General features: G+C 42.6%; 1 protein-coding gene across 3 annotated transcripts in view; it reads right to left on the bottom strand.

Annotated features, from left to right (window-relative positions):
* The window catches only part of BABAM2 (BRISC and BRCA1 A complex member 2), a 227,782-nt gene that overhangs the window by 57,827 nt on the left and 148,850 nt on the right, over positions 1–21,105 (bottom strand). For all 3 annotated transcript variants that reach the window (XM_061624941.1, XM_061624940.1, XM_061624939.1), the window contains exons 8-10: positions 17,183–17,282; positions 6,882–6,952; positions 5,271–5,353 (exon numbers count right to left, since the gene is read on the bottom strand). In XM_061624941.1, coding sequence (XP_061480925.1) covers positions 5,271–5,353; positions 6,882–6,952; positions 17,183–17,282 — 254 coding nt within the window. The remainder of the gene's footprint in view (positions 1–5,270; positions 5,354–6,881; positions 6,953–17,182; positions 17,283–21,105) is intronic.

The following is a 21,105-nucleotide window of genomic DNA, read 5'->3' as shown; positions in this document are numbered from 1 at the left end:
TTCCCCTATGGGTGATAAAGAAGGAGCTGAGGGTAAACCATCTCTCCGCCTTTCTGCTGTGATCAGCCCTCCCTCTTGCTCTGAGCTGCGGAGAAGGGAGGGTCTGGGAATGTCTGGGGGGGATTCTAAAACTTCAAGGCTCTCAGGCTCCCCGTTGCTAGGCGACCCTATCTCTGGCATGTCCTCTGTTTCGGCTTCGCTCCACTGAGGGTAAGTTCCTCCCTCCGCCCTCTGCCAGCCATTTGAATCCTCTTCTGACAACCCCCCAGGAGCCCAGCTCATCCTCCCGACACCATCCCCCTTCTCAAGCTGTGCCCCCCTCCCCCTGTCTGGCTTGGGGCGGTGAGGAAAACGTTGATGGAAAAGTTTTACTAACTCTGGAGCATGCACATCATCTGCATTTTCCCATGATCTGTCAGCCACTCCATAGCCCTTCCAGTGAATCAAATACTGCAGCTTCTGGCGTCTGATCCTGGAATCCAAGATTTCCTCAACTTCAAACTCAAGCTGCTCATTTATCAGGAGTGGGGACCCAGGAGGCTCCTCCGGCCGCAGCTCACTGGGAGGGGCAGCTTTCGTCAAGAGGGATCGATGAAACACAGGATGTATTTTAAACGTGTCAGGTAGCTTCAGCCGGTACGCCACGGGATTAATTTGAGTTTCTATTTCAAAAGGACCCACCCTTTTGTCTTGTAATTTTCTACATTTGCCCGGTATCTGGAGGAAACGGGTAGACAGCCATACCTGGTCTCCTGGTTGAAGGGGGGGGGGCTCCTTCCTGTGCAGGTCAGCAACTCGCTTGTACTCTGTTTTGGCTTCGTTTAACTGCTGTTTCAGTGTTTGTTGCGCCGCTTGCAATTCTTTTAGGAAGTCCTCAGCTGCTGGTACCAGCATTCCTTCTGAGCTGCTTGGAAAGACTTTAGGATGGAATCCATAATTTGCGAAGAATGGGGTTTGTTGAGTGCTGGAGTGTAGAGAATTGTTGTAGGCGAACTGCAAAATGCAAATATGATACCCAGTCAGTCTGTTGATAGGACACATAACTTCTTAAATATCTTTCCAAAACGGCGTTCAAGCGTTCCGTTTGCCCATCTGTCTGGATAAGGCATCAGCTCTCTGGTTTTTGGCTTGGGTTTGGTAAGTGATCTTGAAGTTAAACCTGGTGAAGAACTGGGACCATCTTATTTGTCTCTGGTTCAGCTTTCTGGCAGTTTGGAGGCTTTCCAGGTTCGATCTGATGAGGGGCCCCCTCTAGGTATTGTCTCCAGTTTTCAAAAGAGTCCTTGATGGCCAGCAGCTCCTTCTCCCAAACTGTGTAATTCTTCTCTGCAGGCTTTAACTTCCGAGAGAAGTACGCACAGGGGTGCGGCTCCTTTCCTTCTTGGTCTAATTGCAGAAGGACCCCCCCGATAGCAAAATCTGAAGCATCTGCTTCCACGATGAAAGGGCGGGTCGGGTCAGCAAAGTGCAGAATGGGCTCGGAAGCGAACCTTCTCTTCAGCTCCTCAAAGGCCTGGGTGGCATTCTCTGTCCATTGAAACTTCTTCTTTTCCCTTAAACAGTCAGTCAGAGGAGCTGTCAATTTGGAAAACCCTGGAATGAACTTTCTGTAATAATTGGCAAACCCCAAAAACCGTTGTACATCCTTTTTGGTGACAGGTTGGCCCCAGTCCAATATACAGCTTACTTTCCCTGGGTCCATCTCCACGCCTTCCGCTGAGATTCGATATCCAAGGAAGTCTAGAGACTTGAGGTCAAATCCACATTTCTCTAATTTAGCATACAGGTGATTTTCTCTCAGTCTCTGCAACACCGTCTTCACATGCTGGTCGTGGTCTTCCTGGTTCTTTGAGACCACCAGGATATCATCTAAGTAACAGATTACATATGTGTCCAACAAGTCTCTAAACACGTCGTTCATGAATTTTTGAAAAATTCCTGGACTTCCACAAAGTCCGAACGGCATGACCAGGTATTCATACTGTCCGTAAGCGGTCAAGAATCCTGTTTTCCATTCATCTCCCTGCTTCATCCTGATCAGATTGTACGCTCCTCTCAAATCCAACTTCGTGAAGATTTTTGCAGAGCGCAGTCGGTCCAACAACTCTGAGATCAGGGGCAGCGGGTAGCTGTTGGGGATGGTGATCTGGTTCAATGCGCGATAGTCGTTACAGGGTCTGAGTTCCCCCCCTTCTTTTTCACAAACAATAGTGGCACTCCAGCAGGGGATTGTGAGGGGCGTATGAATCCTCGTCTCAGGTTTTTATCCAGGAATTCCTTCAGGGCCTCCCTCTCAATCTCTGTGAGAGAGTAGATTCTCCCTGATGGAATGCTGGCTCCTGGCACTAGATCAATCGCACAGTCGTAAGGGCGGTGGGGGGGTAAAGTCTCTGCCTCCGTTTCATCAAACACATCTTTGAATTCTTCAAACTTTGGCGGCAGGGTCACTTGCTCGATCTCTTGCACTGCCCCCGCTAAGGTGTTCTTGATTCCTTCAGGTTGACAGTTCTCCTGGCAATACTGTGAGGTGAACCACACCACCACCTCCTTCCAACTTATTGTGGGTTCATGCTTTGCTAGCCAGGGCATTCCCAGAATCACCTCAAAGTTCGAGAGATCTGACACGTATAGCGAAATGAACTCTTCGTGCCCGGGGATTTGAAGTTTCACTTCCTCCGTGGCTTGTGTCACCCTTCCTGACTTCAGGGGTCTCCCATCGATAGTCTCCACAGCTAGGGGAGCGTTCAGTTTCCACCGGGAAATTCCATGACGCTTGACTAACTTTACATCAATAAAATTTGTGGAGGCTCCACTGTCAATTAAGGCAGTGGAATTAAACACCACTCCTCTGGAAGTTGTAATCCGAATAGGCAAGACCAACACCCCCTTTGAGGGAGGTTGGATCGTTGGGGGGCCTTTATACAATGCTGCCCCCAGTCCACCGGCCTGCACGTGGACTGGGTGTTCTAGTTTCCCGACGGCTCAGCTTTCCCCCCTTTTAGTCCACAGTCTCTGGCCATGTGGCCCGGCTTTGAACAATAAAAGCATAAACGTTCTCGGCGGTTCCTTTCCTTTTCTTCTTCCAACAGTCTTGGCCTAGCCCCTCCCTGTCCCTCAGCTGCATTACCTGCCATTCCTGCAGAGGGAAGGGTCTTGCTGCGAGATGCCGAGGCTGAGTATCTCGGGACCTCCTGCTTCCTTTCCAGGCGCCTTCCTTCCATCCGGTGATCTATCTGTAGGCATAGCCGGATGAGCCCTGGTAGGTCAGCAGGGGGGGAGGTCCTGGCCAACTCATCCAGGATTTCAGCATTTAATCCACTCCGGTACATAAACATCAGGGCGGCGTCATTGTAACCAGTTTCCTGGGACAGAATTTTAAAAGCGTTAGTGTACTCGGAAACAGTCCCTTTAGCTTGCTTCAGAGCGCCTAGTTGCCGTGCTACTGTTTCAGCTCTTTGCGGGTCTTGGAACATCTCGGTCATCTCCTGTATAAATCCTCTGTACCTTCTTAAGACAGTATCTTTTCTCACGAGATACGGAGTCACCCATTTTGCAGCTTCTCCCTCCAGGAGGCTAATCACGAAGGCCACTTTAGCCCCATCGTCTGGAAACTCCATGTGCCTGACATCCAGATATAACTCACATTGAGCCACGAAAGTTGCCAACTGATCACTTTGTCCCGCGTATTTTGGGGGCAATCCAATGGGAACCTTTACTGCGGCAGCTGGAGGGGCTGTTTGCATCTGGTCTATCGTGGCCTTCAAGGTTTGATTATCTGTCTTCAGCGCCTTGACTGCTGCTAGCAGGGCTTGGACATCCGTCTGCAATTCAGCTACCTTAGTCCTCAAGAATTTCACTTCTTCCGTCTCAGAAGTGGGGTTCGTCCCCCCCGCTGCTCCCTTTGACATCTTGTCCCAGTCAAGTGAAGAGAGCGTTGAGGGTGATTTAGGTGGCTCTGTCAAGCTGTCAGGCCCAGGATGCGACTCAGGAACCAGACCAGAGGTTGTAGTTAATTCGTGTTTTATTAGAGTAATGTCCAACAAAGACTGTGCTTTCTCATGAAGCAATACAGGGATACAGGTCCTGCGACATTGGGAGAAAGTTGACAGAGCAAGGGGCTGCTTCCCGCCTGTTCTTTAAGAAGGGGCTAAACAGGCGCGCAACCTTTCGCTCCTCCTTAACTCCCCCTCAGGTACTGCCCGCCTTCCCCCCCTTCTCTCCTGTCTTTTCAACCGTCTGCGTGTGCGTGGTGAGGGGGGAGGCATCACCTCCTCCTCTTCTGAAGTGTCCGATTCCCCTATGGGTGATAAAGGAGGAGCTGAGGGTAAACCATCTCTCCGCCTTTCTGCTGTGATCAGCCCTCCCTCTTGCTCTGAGCTGCGGAGAAGGGAGGGCCTGGGAATGTCTGGGGGGGATTCTAAAACTTCAAGGCTCTCAGGCTCCCCGTTGCTAGGCGACCCTATCTCTGGCATGTCCTCTGTTTCGGCTTCGCTCCACTGAGGGTAAGTTCCTCCCTCCGCCCTCTGCCAGCCATTTGAATCCTCTTCTGACAACCCCCCAGGAGCCCAGCTCATCCTCCCGACAGTTCGATATGTGATTTCCACACCAGTGGGAAGTTTCCCCTCAAAAAGTGTAGAATCATGGCGATGAAAATAGCAAATAAGGTCGGAGCAATGACACATCCCTGTGTGATGCCTGATCCCACTTTGAATGGATCACTTTGAGCGCCATTGTTATCCAAAATTGTTGCCGTCATGTTGTCATGGAGGAGTCGCAAACAATATATGCCAATAATTAACACAATATCTTTACCATACACAAATTAAAGCGATTATACTAATAAGAAATATATAATACAATACAAAATATTAGATTCAACTGTAAAACTTATTACAAATATAACAGCAACAACCTAAGAAATAAGGGAGGAGAAAATCAGGAGCAGGGTACATAAAATACAAAAACAATGTATAAATACACCATCTATTGTCTATACGAAAGTAGTGCTTAATTCATTGCTCCTGCCCTTACAGAAAAGGGTACACCTGACAGATGAATACACACACAGAGGATGTTGCTAATCTGCACCTCTCTCCTTTTTCAGGGTGCAGGTGGGATTTTGCAAGTGTGAGGGCCACATCAAAAATACGTAACTATAAGATAAAAATAGCCAAAAACTTTAAACAGCTCTTGTAATTGGTTTTTGCCCTTTTGAGTGCTTTTATCTTCAAGCTGCTAAACATCTGTGCCCAGGGCAAATAATTACTCACTGTGAACCAGGAAGCAAAAATCTTTCCACATCAGTAACAAGGTGAGTTTTGTGAAACCCTCAGCGTCGTATTCTACCACACCACTATAAAAAACAACACAGTTTTAACTGTTAAGACAGAAGCATAAAAACAGATTAAAATATGAGCAAAGTCAGGCAATAGGGCCCATCCGTTTCTCTGAATACACATCTATACGTATGGGCTTATCACAGGGTATAATCCAGTCCTATCCTCAAGCAGTTACCCCATAGGAGGGCCATTAATACCCCCCATAAAAAGACCAAGCAGTCTTGGCTCCTCTCCCCACAAGCTACTTAGGCGCCATTATGCCCTCAGATAATTCCTTCTTGCACTGTGGATATGCAGTTCTATAAGCTATATGCACAGGAGGTTATTATTAAACGTAAATATTTATATTCCAGTATTCTACCAATAACTACCCAAAGCTCCTTAACACTGAAGAATGAACATAAAATTCTTTTTAAAAATATGCAGAATCAAAAACAAATCATAAAAAGCAGCACTTAAAGTGATTGAGAACAGTGGCAGAATTAAAACTTGAAAGGCTGTTTGTATAAAAATATTGGGATGTACCTAATGATGCTACATGCTAGAGGAAAGTGCTTCTTGCGCAAAGTGGGGGCAGTCAATTTTCATCCAACTGACTGTCACATCAAGTGTTCCTTGAAAAGCTGCTTCTGATGTTTAGGTGACTTTCTTGGAACTGTACGCAATACAGTATGGAGAGTGGGGGATTGATGAAAAACAGTTGTCTCACCTTGCACAAGTGGGAGTGTTTTCTGATGGCATAAAGTCATAAATGGCTACACCCCATTTTTAATTTCTGTCTGACAGACAAAGAAAGTCAAGCAAATTACATTGGCGGGGGGGGGATTCCAAGGCTTTGCTTCTGCTCTATCCACATGCAGATCAGCATGAGAGAATGAACAGTGCTGAACTAATTACTTTAGGGCAAATGAGATGTGAGCAGTGAGCATTTGCGTGATTTATTTAGTTAAAGGCAACGGTAGTGGTGGTGGGTGTCAGTTCTGGACCAAGGTTTCCTTCCAATAAAAACAGCAGTAATTGGGGGGGGGGAGAAGAAAAATCTGGATCGGAACTGCAGTGGGAATTTAAACTTGTTCCTCCACAGGTGGCTGCTACTACTGCCAAAATTTAAATAAAAGTTTAATTTTCAGTTACATCTTCCAGTTGATATCACCTGCAATAGCAGTGGTTTCGGCTTGGATCCTGAGTGTACTTTTCACAACAGAAGAGCTTCTTCTGTTTGAGGAAGAACTATTCAAACAATGGAGGCTTCCACCAGGGACAGGGGTGGGGGAGGTGATTTTGCAAATCACTGCTTCCTTTTGCAGCCCCACGTGCAAGCCTTTGGCTCTGCCCTATCCACATGCAAGTAGTATCCACATACCAGAGGGTCCCCCAAGAGGTGGTAACTGGGCTGCAATTCTAAACATGCATATTTGAAATATAATTGAAAACTGGAAGGAGGCACACACACTTCGGAATACACATGGCTAGGAGTAGGTAGTGAGCATATATATATATATATTTCCATTCCATTAAAAAAATGAATGCGTAAATACTTACGTTCCAAAGTGACTAAGAAATGCAGCAATATACTCTCTTCTCTTATGATAACCCTGAATAACATACTGAACCTTTAATAAAAAGAAAAGAAGAAACCAATGAAGACACAATAAAGCTAAATAATAATAAACTGTTCATTTTGAGGTATTTTACTAGGAAAAATTGGCTTATTTCCTATTAATAATATAGTTTATACATTCACAAACACATATCCAGTGTGATCAGTGGATAGTATATATGTTTTAATTTTTTAAATTTATTTTTACACCTCCTGCAGTGTATTGTTGGGAAACTGGATTGTCTGGGTCCTGTAATACAGCAGAGAGAGAGATCAGCAAGTGAGCTGATGAAGTAAGCATGGGGCTGTGCTTGTTCACCCTAATGTAGCAAGAGAGGGGGACAGTGACTACAGAGCTGAAGGTTGAACTGAAAGGCGGTGACTGGGTTGAATGAAACAGTTCTAGGGTCAGTTGATAACTATACTTTATTTGGCTGATAGTGGCTGATTTTGCAATATAAAATAGCAAAATCACAGTATACACTATCAGGCATATTGCAATTTTATTATTTTATAATAGTTTGATGATTGACTAAGGGTGCAATGCAACTTGTTGGGAGGATGGTGGCAGCAGAGCTGGCAGAAGGGGTCTTCACATCCAACCTCCGTTCAGGTGGCTCTCGGAAGGGAGGACGCTGGCTGCGCTGGCAGGGCTCAGCGGAAAGAAACGAAATGCATGTTTCCTTCTGCCACCCCTTTTTCTGGTGTAGTGCCTGCTGGGACATAGGGCCACAGGACTGAGATGAATGGGCTCAGGATGGTTCCACCCCAACACTCCCCTGAAATGCCCCTTTCTCAGGCCTTCTACCAGCTCCATTTGCACTGAGCTCAGTTGCACTAGCTGGGCCCCAGCTGCACCCGGGTGATAAATGCATTCCCCAGCAATGCCACAGTTGCACTTGGGGGGCATTTCTGCCAGCAGAACCTGGTGGTGCCAACACCCTTCCTCCTCCACATCCTGAAGTCACTCAGCCTGGCGTATCTACCATGTGGATTGTGCCCTTAGTGTATATATCTACTTTGATTGTATCTTTCTTTTGTATTAATATGCTGTTTACTGCTTGGGGGGCGCTTTGGGCCAAAAAGCAGCCTATACATTAAATTACAGTATAACATAACAGTTCTATAAACAGTTCTCAAAATGGTCTACCAGCTGCGTCTGTTCCTGGAAGCAGCTGACTTGGCCACAGTGACACACGCATTGGTGACATCGAGGCTTGATTACTGTAACACACTCTATGCGGGGCTGCCTTTGAAAATGATTTGGAAACTACAGTTGGTCCAAAATGCCACAGCATGTTAACTGGAGAATGGTGCAGAGAGCATATCACCCCTGTGCTTTATCAACTCCACTGGCTCCCAGTTTGTTTCCGGGCCCAATTCAAAGTACTGGTTTTGACCTTTAAAGCCCTAAACGGCCTGGGACCAGTGTACCTAAGGGACTGCTTACATCCATATGTTCCTACCCTGGATTTAAGATCATCTGCCTCTGGTCTCCTCTGCATGCCTGGAGTGAAAGAAGTTAGACTGACAGGCACGTAGGAGAGAGCCTTTTCAATTGTGGAATTCCCTGCCCCAAGAAGCCCGTTTTGCTCCCTCCCTGATGGTTTTCTGGAAAATTATAAAAACTATTTTGTTCCATAGAGCCTTTGGTTGGGACTGACGGGTCAGCCTGACCCTGTTTTAAGTTTTTTTATCTTTTATTTTTTTCTTTGAAGTTCTTTTATTCTCACTCCCTCATATGTGTATGCACATACATACATGTTTGTATGTATATGCATAATGCATTTCATGTATTTTAATTGTATTCTATGCATTTTAATTTACTGTAATGTTTGTGTTTTTATTGTGTATTTTATTATGTATGTGTTCAATTTTATTGTAGCCGCCCTGAGTGCCCTATTGTAGGGTAGAAAGGCAGGATAGAAATATTTTAAATAAATAAATAAATAAAATATATTTATATAGCGTTTACCAGAATGGGATTCAGGAATATCTTTTTGATATACATATTAGTCACAGAGATAGGTAGATTAAACTCGCATATGTAAGAGTTATTTAATGTATTTGGCATCTTAAAAATTAAGAGATTTACTCATCTTTAAGGTGTCACATAATTTTGCTGTTTCTGCAAAACAAAGTAACATGATACGTCCCTGGAATGTCATGTATTTAAAACCTGTAAGCTAGATACTAAAGAATATCTATCCCAAAAAGCTACACAAGGAGACTTAGATTTCCAAGCCAAGAGGCAATTTTACATTTATTTCACAATCCTCAGATTTGCTGTGCCAACACTTAATTCCTTAGTTTAGAACATGCCGACTGAAATGCCAACATAATGTCACAAAATATGAAGTTAAAGAAGTATTATAGATATGTTGTGCCTGTGAAAATATTCTAGACCAGGGTGCCACTCAAAGAATTCACCATTAATATATTAGTACAGCAACTTTCTACAGCCTCATACTGACTGTAAGAAAATAAAGTATACTTGTTTATATTGGCTGTGTTAATGCTGGATTACCTTGGCTGGCAAACAGCTGCACTAAATTACTTGAAATAACCAGATACAATCAGTGCTAAGAGCTATGTTACACCCTCTCAAAATAAAATAATTCTATTTATAAAATTGGATGTATTTCAGTTTATGAACAAATGCTTATTTTGAATGCTTTATGTGGGATCTAAAATGTTACTCTGGGAATAGAAAAAACAGATAAGCTACTTTAACCAAGTTAAAAAAAAAAAAAGGTTAAAAACAGCTGTGTGCACTTGAAAACTAAAACAATGAAAAAGCTAACTTCAATAGAGAGCCACAACAAAAACAACTCTAAAGATAGATTTCAGCATAAGTTATAGAAATGCATTTGAAAGAAAGCTTCGTAAAGTTGTAATTTAGAGACTGTTTTTACAGAAGAAGAAAAGTTTAAATTGGAATAAATGACAAATCTGGAATATTTGGTAATTAAGATTACTGAAAGCTCTGATCTCAAGTTTCCAAAGCTAAAAGGCCAAGCTATTCTTTGGTGTTGGAGGAGAGCTTTGTAGATAACCATGGACCACGAAAAAGACAAATAATTAGGTGTTAGAACAAATTAAACCAGACCTTTCATTAGAAGCTAAAATGATGAAACCGAGGTTATCATACTTTGGACACATGAAAAGACAATAATGCTGGGAAAAACAGAAGGGAGTAGAAAAAAAGGAAGGCCAAACAAGAGATGGATTGATTCCATAAAGGAAGCCACAGACTTGAACCTACAAGATCTGAACAGGGAGGTTTGGTCACTGATTCATAGGGTCGCCATAAGTCATAACTGACTTGAAGGCACATAACAACAAACACAAGGTAGGGGGCAGGGCATTCCAGACAGGGGGTTGCTGTTACCAGTAGAAGACATGCAGTGATGTTATGTTTGGTTTTGATCCCCAAGGATGCAGGGGAACAAGGAGTTAATAAAGAGCCAAAGCAAAGGCTCAGGTTGCATCAGCTACACAGCTGCAGGAGATTAACTCTAATTACCCAGGGCCTATAAAACAGGGATAGAGACAGCAGCATGTGTGGGGGTTTAGGAGTAAAAGTCAATGTGGTGTTGTTGTAAGCGTTCTTACGTGAGTAAGTGTATCTATCTGTTACAAGAACTTATTTGTGTGTTGCGAATAAAGTTCTTCTTATCAAGCTCCTGTGTGTTCTGGCTTATCTAACCTACTCGGTACTGAACAGGCTACCGCTAACAATAGGGTTATGGGCCCAGCCTACAGACTGGCACAGTCTACAGCCTGACCCAACAGTACCAGTAAGCCGACACACTGAAAGAAAGGAGCACGCACCAACAAGCTCCTAATGAGTGAGGCAAGGATGGCGATGTCCTACGCATCTGGAATGCCTCTAGAGCGTCTCAACGAAACAAACTACTTGAGTTGGAAGGTGAAAATGGAAATGCTTCTGATCCGTAAGGATTTATGGCATGTCGTTGAGACTGACATTCCAACTTACCCCACGGAGGAGTGGCAACGCCAAGATCAAAAGGCAAAGGCCACCGTAATTCTAGGAGTGCAAGACTCTCAACTGCTGTATGTAAGAGACAAAGAGACGGCCAAAGACGTCTGGGAAGCGCTCCGGAATGTGCATGTGAAAACAACAGCAGGCAGCAAAGTATTGCTCACGAGGAGACTATTCCAAACACGCTTACAGGAAGGTGTGAGTATGCACGACCATTTACAGACAGTACGTAGCTTGTTTGTGCAATTGCAAGACAGAGACGTTGTATACTCTGACCACCAACAAGTATATGTACTACTTTCCTCATTAGACGCCTCATATGACTCAGTCATTAGCGCATTAGAGGTCATGCCAGACAACGTTCTGACTTTAGAATACGTTTCCGGAAAACTACTCCAAGAATGGGAAAGACGGAAGGACAACAGCACGAGACAAGCAGCTGCTGCCGGACCAGCAAGGAGGAAAGGAGACCAGAAAGACTACACAGTAAAGAAATGCTACAGATGCGGGTCTGATAAACATCTGCGTAAAGACTGTACCGTGAAAAAGAAAACTGAGCGAGAGAAGGAATTCAAGTCAGTCCGGATCGTGACAAGCAAGACAAGGGAAGAAGGAAAGGAGAACGGCTCGATGTGGGTGGTCGATTCGGGAGCAACCCATTTCCTTATAAACGACAAGACCCAGTTTAAAGTATTATCTCCTGCATGTGAACATGTCATTTTGGCGGACGGGACCAAAAGAGAGGTACTAGGGAAGGGAACAGCATATTTAGACTGTCTAAACACTGTACTAACCAATGTGTTATATGTCCCTAAGATAGAAACAAATATCATGTCTGTTTCTAAGTTAAACAAAATGCAATATGATGTTATATTCTCTAAAGGGGTGTGCACCAAAAGTAAAAAGGGAGAGGTGCAAGCGAAGGGACGTTTAAAGAATGAACTATATGTAATAGAAGAATTTCCCAAAGTGAATGTCATACTAAACCAACCTAACCATGTGGGATGTATCCATGACTTCCATAGAAAACTAGGGCATGCGAGTTTCTCAACTCTCCAGTTAATGCCTAAGCACAGCGCGGATATTGAATTCAAAAACTGTAAACAGTATGTTGAATGCACTGTGTGTAAAGAAACGAAAGCAGAGGCTGCACCTATTAAGAAATCAAGTGATTGTAAGGCAAACAGAGCATTTGAGCTGATTAGCATGGATTTGGCGGGTCCGTTCCGTAAATCAAAAGGAGGTGCCAGGTTTTACTTAGTACTGGTAGACCATTTCACCAGATACAGCTTCGTATATCTGCTCAAGGCTAAAGCCGAAGCAGACCAAAACATACGTCACTTTGTAAAGTGGGTGGAGGCAAAACACGAAGTTAAGGTGGCGCAGCTACATTCAGACAGGGGAGGGGAATTTCTCTCTGTCTCACTTAAACGGTTCCTTAAAGAAAGAGGCATAAAGCATTCTCTCACAGCCTCTTGGTCGCCGCATCAGAATGGAACCGCTGAACGTAAAAATAAAAGCCTTCAGAATATGATGCGTGCTATGCTGCATGGCTGTCACGTACCACAAGTGTTCTGGGGAGAAGCCGCAATGTATGCAAATTATGTGTTGAATAGATTGTACTCAATACCCATAAATAAAACACCGTACGAAATGTTATATGGGCATAAGCCCAAACACGCACACATACAACCATTTGGTGCTGCATGCTGGGCGTGTGTGCCCAAAGCACATAGAAACGGCGATCAAGGTAATGACTGGGTAAAAGGGTTGATCCTGGGCTATGAGAAAGCTGCATACAGAATATGGGTAGTTAACTCCCAGGGAGTAATGACAAGCCAGGAGGTGACAACCGAGAACCCAGAACCCCAAAAACCCGGGGAAAACCTGGTAATGTTCTGGAACGGAAACATAGAAAACAAATGTGCTGATGAGAGGCAGCAACAAGAGCACGCAGGGGGTGCGTATGTCAATCCAATTAAGACACATGAGGTAGAAATACAAGAGGCAGTAAGTACAACTGCATCCCCAGGAGCCAATAGGGAAAACCAGCCTACCTTTACGGAAAGCAAGAAGCAGAAAACGAAAAGACAGAAGGGGAGGAGGTGGGTCAGACAGCTCTATGTTCCGAGCAACCAGTAATTGAACCCTGCAGGTCACAAAGACCCAACCTGGGAAAGCCTCCAGACAGATTTAAAATTGCAACAGTAAAAACAACCCAGCAAAATAAAAAAGCAGCACAGCCTGATAATGAGGTTGATGACTGGACCGAACAAGATTTTAAAGTGTGGTTCGCAATGCTGGATGGGGGTAGAGATTGGGTAGAAAAAACTGGATGACTCTATAACTGATTATAGATGAATTGATGATGTTAACGACATAACAATGTATTACAAATGTAAAATGTATTGTTGCATATGCGTGTACACTGTAAAGGTTTGCATTCCTCGAGAATCAAAAGGTGGGGGAATGTTACCAGTAGAAGACATGCAGTGATGTTATGTTTGGTTTTGATCCCCAAGGATGCAGGGGAACAAGGAGTTAATAAAGAGCCAAAGCAAAGGCTCAGGTTGCGTCAGCTACACAGCTGCAGGAGATTAACTCTAATTACCCAGGGCCTATAAAACAGGGATAGAGACAGCAGCGTGTGTGGGGGTTTAGGAGTAAAAGTCGATGTGGTGTTGTTGCAAGCGTTCTTACGTGAGTAAGTGTATCTATCTGTTACAAGGACTTATTTGTGTGTTGCGAATAAAGTTCTTCTTATCAAGCTCCTGTGTGTTCTGGCTTATCTAACCTACTCGGTACTGAACAGGCTACCGCTAACAGTTGCCAACCCTACTTGGATATGGATATCTTTGCAGAGGATCCCTAGTCAAGCTTTACCAACAACACAATCCAAACCATATATACTGAGAAGTAAGTCCTATTGAGTTCTATGGGGCTTAGTCCCTTAGTAAGTGTGTTTAGAATTGCAGTCTTCGGGGGCATCTATCTTTACTCCTGAGTGCTCCCATCTAATATCTCCACACTAGGCTCCTTTCTTCCTACAATGGCCTTCTGGTGACTGGCCTAGCCTGACGGCACTTAAACCATTTTTGCAAGAAGCAACTTGGCTAGATTAAATGTTCCCTACTCAGGCTCCATCTTTTAGCTAAGACTTCTATCTTAATTTCCCATCAGAGAAATGTTTTTGTTTAAGGCTATTCAGCCACTCCATCTCGTACCATCTCTTTCCCCACAACCTTCCACTGAAGGTTGGGGGACCTATTCCATTAGGCACAAACAGTGTTTGGAATGAACTAGTTCAGTTGAATAATGTTCACTGAATGAATTCAAAAAATTCTGAAGTACACTTAGAAGTCGTTCCCATAGTGGCAGGGTGAACAAAAGGTGGATTAAGTTTATTTTAGGCCAGAACTTTGAATGCTTTCCAGTTTATATTTATGTTCACTCCATGCCTCTCTGCACACCAGCACCAAATTGGGAGGCCAGGACAAATAGCTTTCTTTAAAAAAAAAAGTCAGTCAATCCGATATCTATAAAAAAAGTTAGAAAGCAAAACGTGGAGGCAATATTCTAAGGCTTATTCGCAGATATGGAGGTGCTGCCGTTGCTTAGGATGCTTAGTCACTTAATCACTGTTATTAAGCAATCAGAAATAAGGAATGTGAGGCATTTCCTGCTCATGAGATTCATTTATCTTCCAACAGGAGCAGTTTGCAGCAAGAAGAACAGGTACAGAAACAAAGTGAATAATGCCTTGTGCCCTTAACAGCTCTGAGGCTAGCACAAATTAAACAAGCTAAGTCTTTTCTACTATGGAAATACAATTATACGGAAAGCTTCACCTGCTGACATTTTGTTTCTTAAACATCTTATTACTTGTGTGTGGCCCCAATTTACTTTTGAACCCTATATTTCAGCACAGCTGCTTCTAACGTTTTGAATGCTTAAAGATTTGTTTGCCAGGGATTAATGCTTTATGAATCGGGTAACCTCCCTTGTAGACTGTGAGAATGCTGTGGACATAATATATCTCGACTTCAGCAAAGCTTTTGACAAAGTGCCCCATGATATTCTGATTAGCAAGCTAGCTAAATGTGGGCTGGATGGAACAACTATCAGGTAGATCCACAGTTGGCTCCAAAATTGTACTCAAAGAGTGCTTATCAGTGGTTCCTTTTCAAATTGGGGAGAAGTAACGAGTGGGGTACCACAGGGCTCGGTCCTGGGCCCAGTGCTCTTCAACATTTTTATTAACGACTTGGATGAGGAGGTACAGAGCATGCTTATCAAATTTGCAGATGATACAAAATTGGGGGCACAGCTAATACTGTGGAAGACAGAAAGAAAATTCAAAGGGACCTTGATAGGCTGGAGCACTGGGCTGAAAACAACAAAATGAAATTCAACAGGGATAAATGCAAAGTTCTACACTTAGGAAAAAGAAACCAAATGTACAGTTATAAGATGGGGGATACTTGGCTCAGCAATACAACATGTGAGAAGGATCTTGGAATTGTCGTTGATCACAAGCTGAATATGAGCCAACAGTGCGATGTGGCTGCAAAAAAGGCAAATGCTATATTAGGCTGCATTAACAGAAGTATAGTTTCCAAATCGCGTGAAGTATTAGTTCCCCTCTATTCAGCACTGGTTAGGCCTCATCTTGAGTACTGCATCCAGTTCTGGTCTCTGCACTTCAAGAAGGATGTAGACAAACTGGAACGGGTTCAGAGGAGGGCAACGAGGATGATCAGGGGACTGGAAACAAAGCCCTATGAGGAGAGACTGAAAGAGCTGGGTATGTTTAGCCTGGAGAAGAGAAGACTGAGGGGAGATATGCACTCTTCAAGTACATGAAATGTCACACAGAGGAGGGCCAGGTTCTCTTCTCAATCGTCCCAGAGTGCAGGACACAGAATAATGGGCTCAAGTTGCAGGAAGCCAGATTTCGACTGAACATCAGGAAAAACTTCCTAACTGTTAGAGCCATACGGCAATGGAACCAATTACCTAGAGAAGTAGTGGTCTCGGACACTGGAGGCATTCAAGAGGCAGCTGGACAGCCATCTGTCAGGAATGCTTTGATTTGGATTCCTGCACTGAGCAGGCGGTTGGACTTGATGGCCTTATAGGCCCCTTCCAACTCTACGATTCTATGAACTAAACAGTTTGTTTGGATGAACTTGAACTGGAACTAGTTCCTTTTTGCACAGGTTAAACTTGAGCTAGTTCCTTTTTGAAATGAACTTTCTAAGCACTGGGCACAAGGAAATTCCTTGAAGGTAAAATCAGCAACCAGTCAGTGCATGCATAGACATCTTTGGATCCCAGCCTATAAGAAACTTCAAAAGTATTGTACTCAAGTGCACAATCACTATCTTTTCAATTACTTAAAGCTCTACAACATGTAACAGCAGCTGCCCTTTGAATGTCTGCAGAGAAATATCCCAAAGGAGCACAGCATTTCCTTTAAGAGATGAAGCAGCCAGAATATGCAGTGATAATCAACATGTATAACTCTACATAGATGCATCTTTTTACACTGAAGATCTAAACCAGACTTCCCCAAACTGGTGCCCCTTCAGATGTTTTTTGACTACAACTCTTTTCAGTCCCAGCTAACAACAGTTGCAGTCCAAAACATCTGGAAAACACCAGGTTGGGAAAAGCTTGTTGAAATAGTTTTGCTGGGAAGCAGCATTGGTTGTATAGTTGATACCATAGAATCACAGAATAGTAGAGTTGGAAGGGGCCTATAAGGCCATCGAGTCCAACCCCCTGCTCAATGCAGGAATCCAGTATTGTTTCTTAGAAGCAGGAGAAAATCCATCAGATTCCAAGAACAGCTCTTGGAAGAAACAAGAAAAATAGTTTCTCTTGCTTGAATATTAGCCAGTAGGAAAATAATACAATTATATACGTAATAGAAATCCAATAGATCCAAAGAGAAACTTTAGGCATGCCCAAGACCTCAGGCCCACAATGAAAACTTGACTTTTTCAGAAAAGAATTCTTCCTGCCGAATGTCATATCTACCAGTAGGAAAAACATTTTGCCATGCAGTATTGCAAGATGTTGCCTAAAAACCCCACAAGCCTATCACGCCAGACTGAGTTAGGCTATTTATGTAAGCATTTATAAACAAGCCATGGCTCTTTGGGATTCCAGCCTTCGCACTAGTAACGTTTTTGTAAAACATCTCAATATGGAAAAAGTAATGTACTATATTACCTTGTTGGTTAATAGTTGACATACTTGGGGCACATAATCAATGAGGCAGCCGCCACCTGGAAAAGCAGGGATGTGAAGGGCAGAAGATCCTCCAAGAGCACTAGAAAGATGAGATCAATGAACAACATCAGATATTACTTTTAATATTCTTATAATAATTTATCCTTTTTCAGATCTCTTTTTTATTGAAGACAAAAATAGGACTACATACAAGTTCACATTCATACTAAATTATTATTACACCACAAATATAAAACATTACAGAGACACAATAAAATGTGTCTTTATAGTGTGTGGTTGTAATGGTTAGAGTGTTGGACTGGGATGTGGGCAACCAGGGTTCAAATTCCTGCTTGGCCAGGAAGCTCACTGGCTCAACTGTTGTGAAGATAAAATTAGGAGAGAGAGAACCATGTCTCTTACACTTTGAGCTCCTTGAAGGAATGGTGGAATATAAATGTAATAAATAAATAAATACTTCAGTCAAAGTAAAATTACAGTATGAAGCCATTGCTTAAGTATTGGTTTAGGTAAGGGAGAATCAGGCTCCAGTCTAAGCTCAGTGATGAAGATTAGTTTGTGGCTTTGAGCAAGTCTCTCTGAACCTAAACTTCCCACACACAGATGCTGCAAGGATAAAATGCGTAAGAATCTAAAAAAAATTTTTTTCCCCCCTGAGCCTTGGGACAAGATACATAAAAAAGTAAATTAAATAAATAACACATTTAACTTTTTATGACAAATAGGATTTTTACACAGTATTCCACTCTTACAAAAATGCTTTAATATGGAAAAGGTTTTTTTAAATGACTTCTAGAATGCTTATCACTGTCATCAGATCACCTGAGCAAAGAGATACATTTATTTCCCACCTTTCCTCCAAGGAGTTCAAGGTGTAACAAACATGGTTCTCTCCCTCCCAATCTTATCCTCACAACAAATGTTGCATCTAAACACTCATTATTAATCCTCTCTTAAGCTCAAATCAATCAGGCTTCCTGGGGAGGTTCCAAGCAATAATTATTTTCAACTCCAATGAATCACACAGTGATAAAATTCACACCTCTACCAGTAGCAGACTGAATAATACATAAATAAATAATTATAGTATTTATCAAGCACCCCATAGGGGTTAGGTACTTACAGACCAATTATGTAGCCACAGCCCCTGCCCACAGATTTACAAGCTAAAGTAGTTTTAAACCTGACTTGATTGATTACTAAAAGGAGTTCATCAAGCAAAACATACTGCTGCACATCTGTGCAACAATAAAATTATTATGAACCTAAAAAAGATAAAAAGGAAATGGGTTATAAGCTGCTTATGCAGAAACAATGAGAATATAAGCAGAGAGTACAGATAATATAATATGAATTGGAACATCTTCATAGTTCTTCTCCATTTCTGTTTGGATTTCATTTGATCATTTTGAAATGGTGTTACTAGAACTGTAACTAGTGTTCAAGGAATAATGAAAAGACCCCCACTGAATGGTTACAAACTATTGGTAAGGACTTGCAATTAGCCACTAATCTGTGGCTAGTAAAAACAGCACTCTGACAACTGGTCAAGACCCCCTCCCTCCCATTTCTGTGAGGAACAAGCTATATAGCTTTTTCATTATCCCTTCTAGTGGAGAAATAACTGCTTACGCTTTAAGGTTAGAAGAGAGACAATGAGAGTTCAATGTATATCCTCAGTAGTTCAGTGCACAATGGAGAGGGTGCAAGAGAACATTCTTTTCCCTCACAGGCTTATGTCATGAAGGGTGGCCTCCTTCTCCCTTCCTTTCTAATCTTAGTGATCTACTTGTGACTACTAGATAAAAGTTGGCCCTTGCCAATGTGGGTGGAGGAGGTGGTGTTCAACCACATTCTAAAGAATTACACTGTATATTTTTGGTGGTGGTCTGCATTTTGTAGTTGACAACACTGAATTTGCCTTTTTGACAGCTATTCTACATTGAGATTGTGTGAAGGATAGATTGCTCAAAGTGACATATCTTCCTGGAATGATGCTGGTCTAACAGAAGGATGGGACAGAAATGCACCATGGTATACTGTCAGGCTTAGACTAGGTTCATCTGATCTTCAGACAGAGTTTTCACACAGGAAGCAAAGTTCTATTTTGTTTAGTAATCCCCACCAACCAATTAAATAATGTTAGTTGATTAATAATCTTATTTTTCACTAATTAAAATCAGTTTAAATAAATTTGCGTATTACTACCATTTTGAAGGAAGTCTGAAGAAGTCAAGACCATCTTCTTCAGTATTTCCTTTTCACTCCCTATACCAGGTCCATCAGCTGACAGCAAAACATAGCTTTACCGAGAGCTGTAACTTCCCTGTACAACCAACATTTCACTAGTCAAGTCTAGTTTATACTACCTATAATTTCATCATGATACCATCCTATAAATAAAATATATAGGTTGAATCTGAACATTTGAAGATGCCTTAGACAGGGTCAGTCCATTGGTCTATCTAGTCCAGCATTGTCTACTTTGACTGGAAGTGTCATTTTCCAGATGAACTACCCAAGATTCTTTCATTGGAAATGTGAGGAACTACTGCCTAAAGACTTGAAACAAATTAAGAAATGCAACTTTGGTCCTCTTCTCAAACACACACAAAAAGATCTTAAGGCTGGGGGAAGTCCATCTTCTATGGTTAGGGTGTATAGCTGTGAATAAAATGGTTACACCACCTAGATTTTTGTTTTCCTTCTACACACTTCCGATATGGGTTGTGAGTAAAGAACTGGACAAATGGCAGAGGCTAATTCAATCCTTTATGTATGAGGGGAAGAGGGCTCGACTTACAAAGTTGAGGGGTTTTCGCCATCTGGGGATTCCAAATTTGCAACTTTATTTTGCAGCGTATAATCTTAAACAATTCCTTCAGGTTATTAAATAAAATGACAAGGTGGAATGGGTACACATGGAATTAGGTTTGGAAGGCTCCTTCCTTTGGGCTCTGCTGTTCTTTAAATTGTCACTGATGTTGCTTAGCAGGGTTTCTAATAAATTTCTTATTGAAATTATGAAAATCTGGATGAAATGGGTCAAGTGTTTAGCTCTGTCTCCATCTCCCCTCTTACCCTTTTTGGAGCACCCTCATTACTGTGACCCATTTAAATATACCCAATTTCGTTCTTGGGAAGCAAAAGGGTTATATTGGATTAGGGACCTTTTTGATGAGGGTAACCCTCTTTCATGCACTCAATTGGTGCTCAAGGTGCAGACTCCCCAGGCACACTGGTTATTCCTTGCTCAGGTCGGGGAACGCGTATTGGTAGGACTGAAGGACCTCCTATAACACTTACCTTTAATGAAAGTTTCTGAATCGGGCCTGTCAATTTGCAAGGCATGATTTCTATATTACATAATGGTCTTTTTTTGCAGATCTACAATGTTTAGAAGAGGCACAGGAGGCAGACTTGGGGACTGGCCATTGAAGATAGTTCTTGGAGAACTCTGTGGACAAAATCCCTTTTGCACTCCATTTCAGCCAAATAAAGTGAAACTACACTGAAACTTATTTTATGCTGATATTACACACCACTCAGGCTGGGAAAGAAAAATCTTACACACTGTAGACTGTTGAGAGGGCTGCCACATGATGGGAACATACTACCATATGTGGTGGTCTCATCCAATAGTGTACACTTTCTGGTCCTGGATCTTTCAAGAGGTCTCCACTATAGTCTTCCACATTATTCCTCCTTCTCCACAATTGGCTCTGTTATTGCTCTTCATAGGGCATTTACTAAAACTGCAATATAAATCGCTAATGTTGCTGTGGACCAAACCATCATCCAGCAATTGATTTTTTGTGTATACTAACTTGTGGAACACCACTTTAGTGTAACTAAAAATCCAAATTAGAAGGGCAAATGTGGCAGGCAGAGAGTGGTTATAA

The sequence above is a fragment of the Rhineura floridana genome, chromosome 4, assembly GCF_030035675.1.
Source record: "Rhineura floridana isolate rRhiFlo1 chromosome 4, rRhiFlo1.hap2, whole genome shotgun sequence".
NCBI lineage: Eukaryota > Metazoa > Chordata > Lepidosauria > Squamata > Rhineuridae > Rhineura > Rhineura floridana.
Note: the sequence above shows the minus strand (reverse complement) of the source record. Positions and strands in the feature narration are given on the sequence as shown.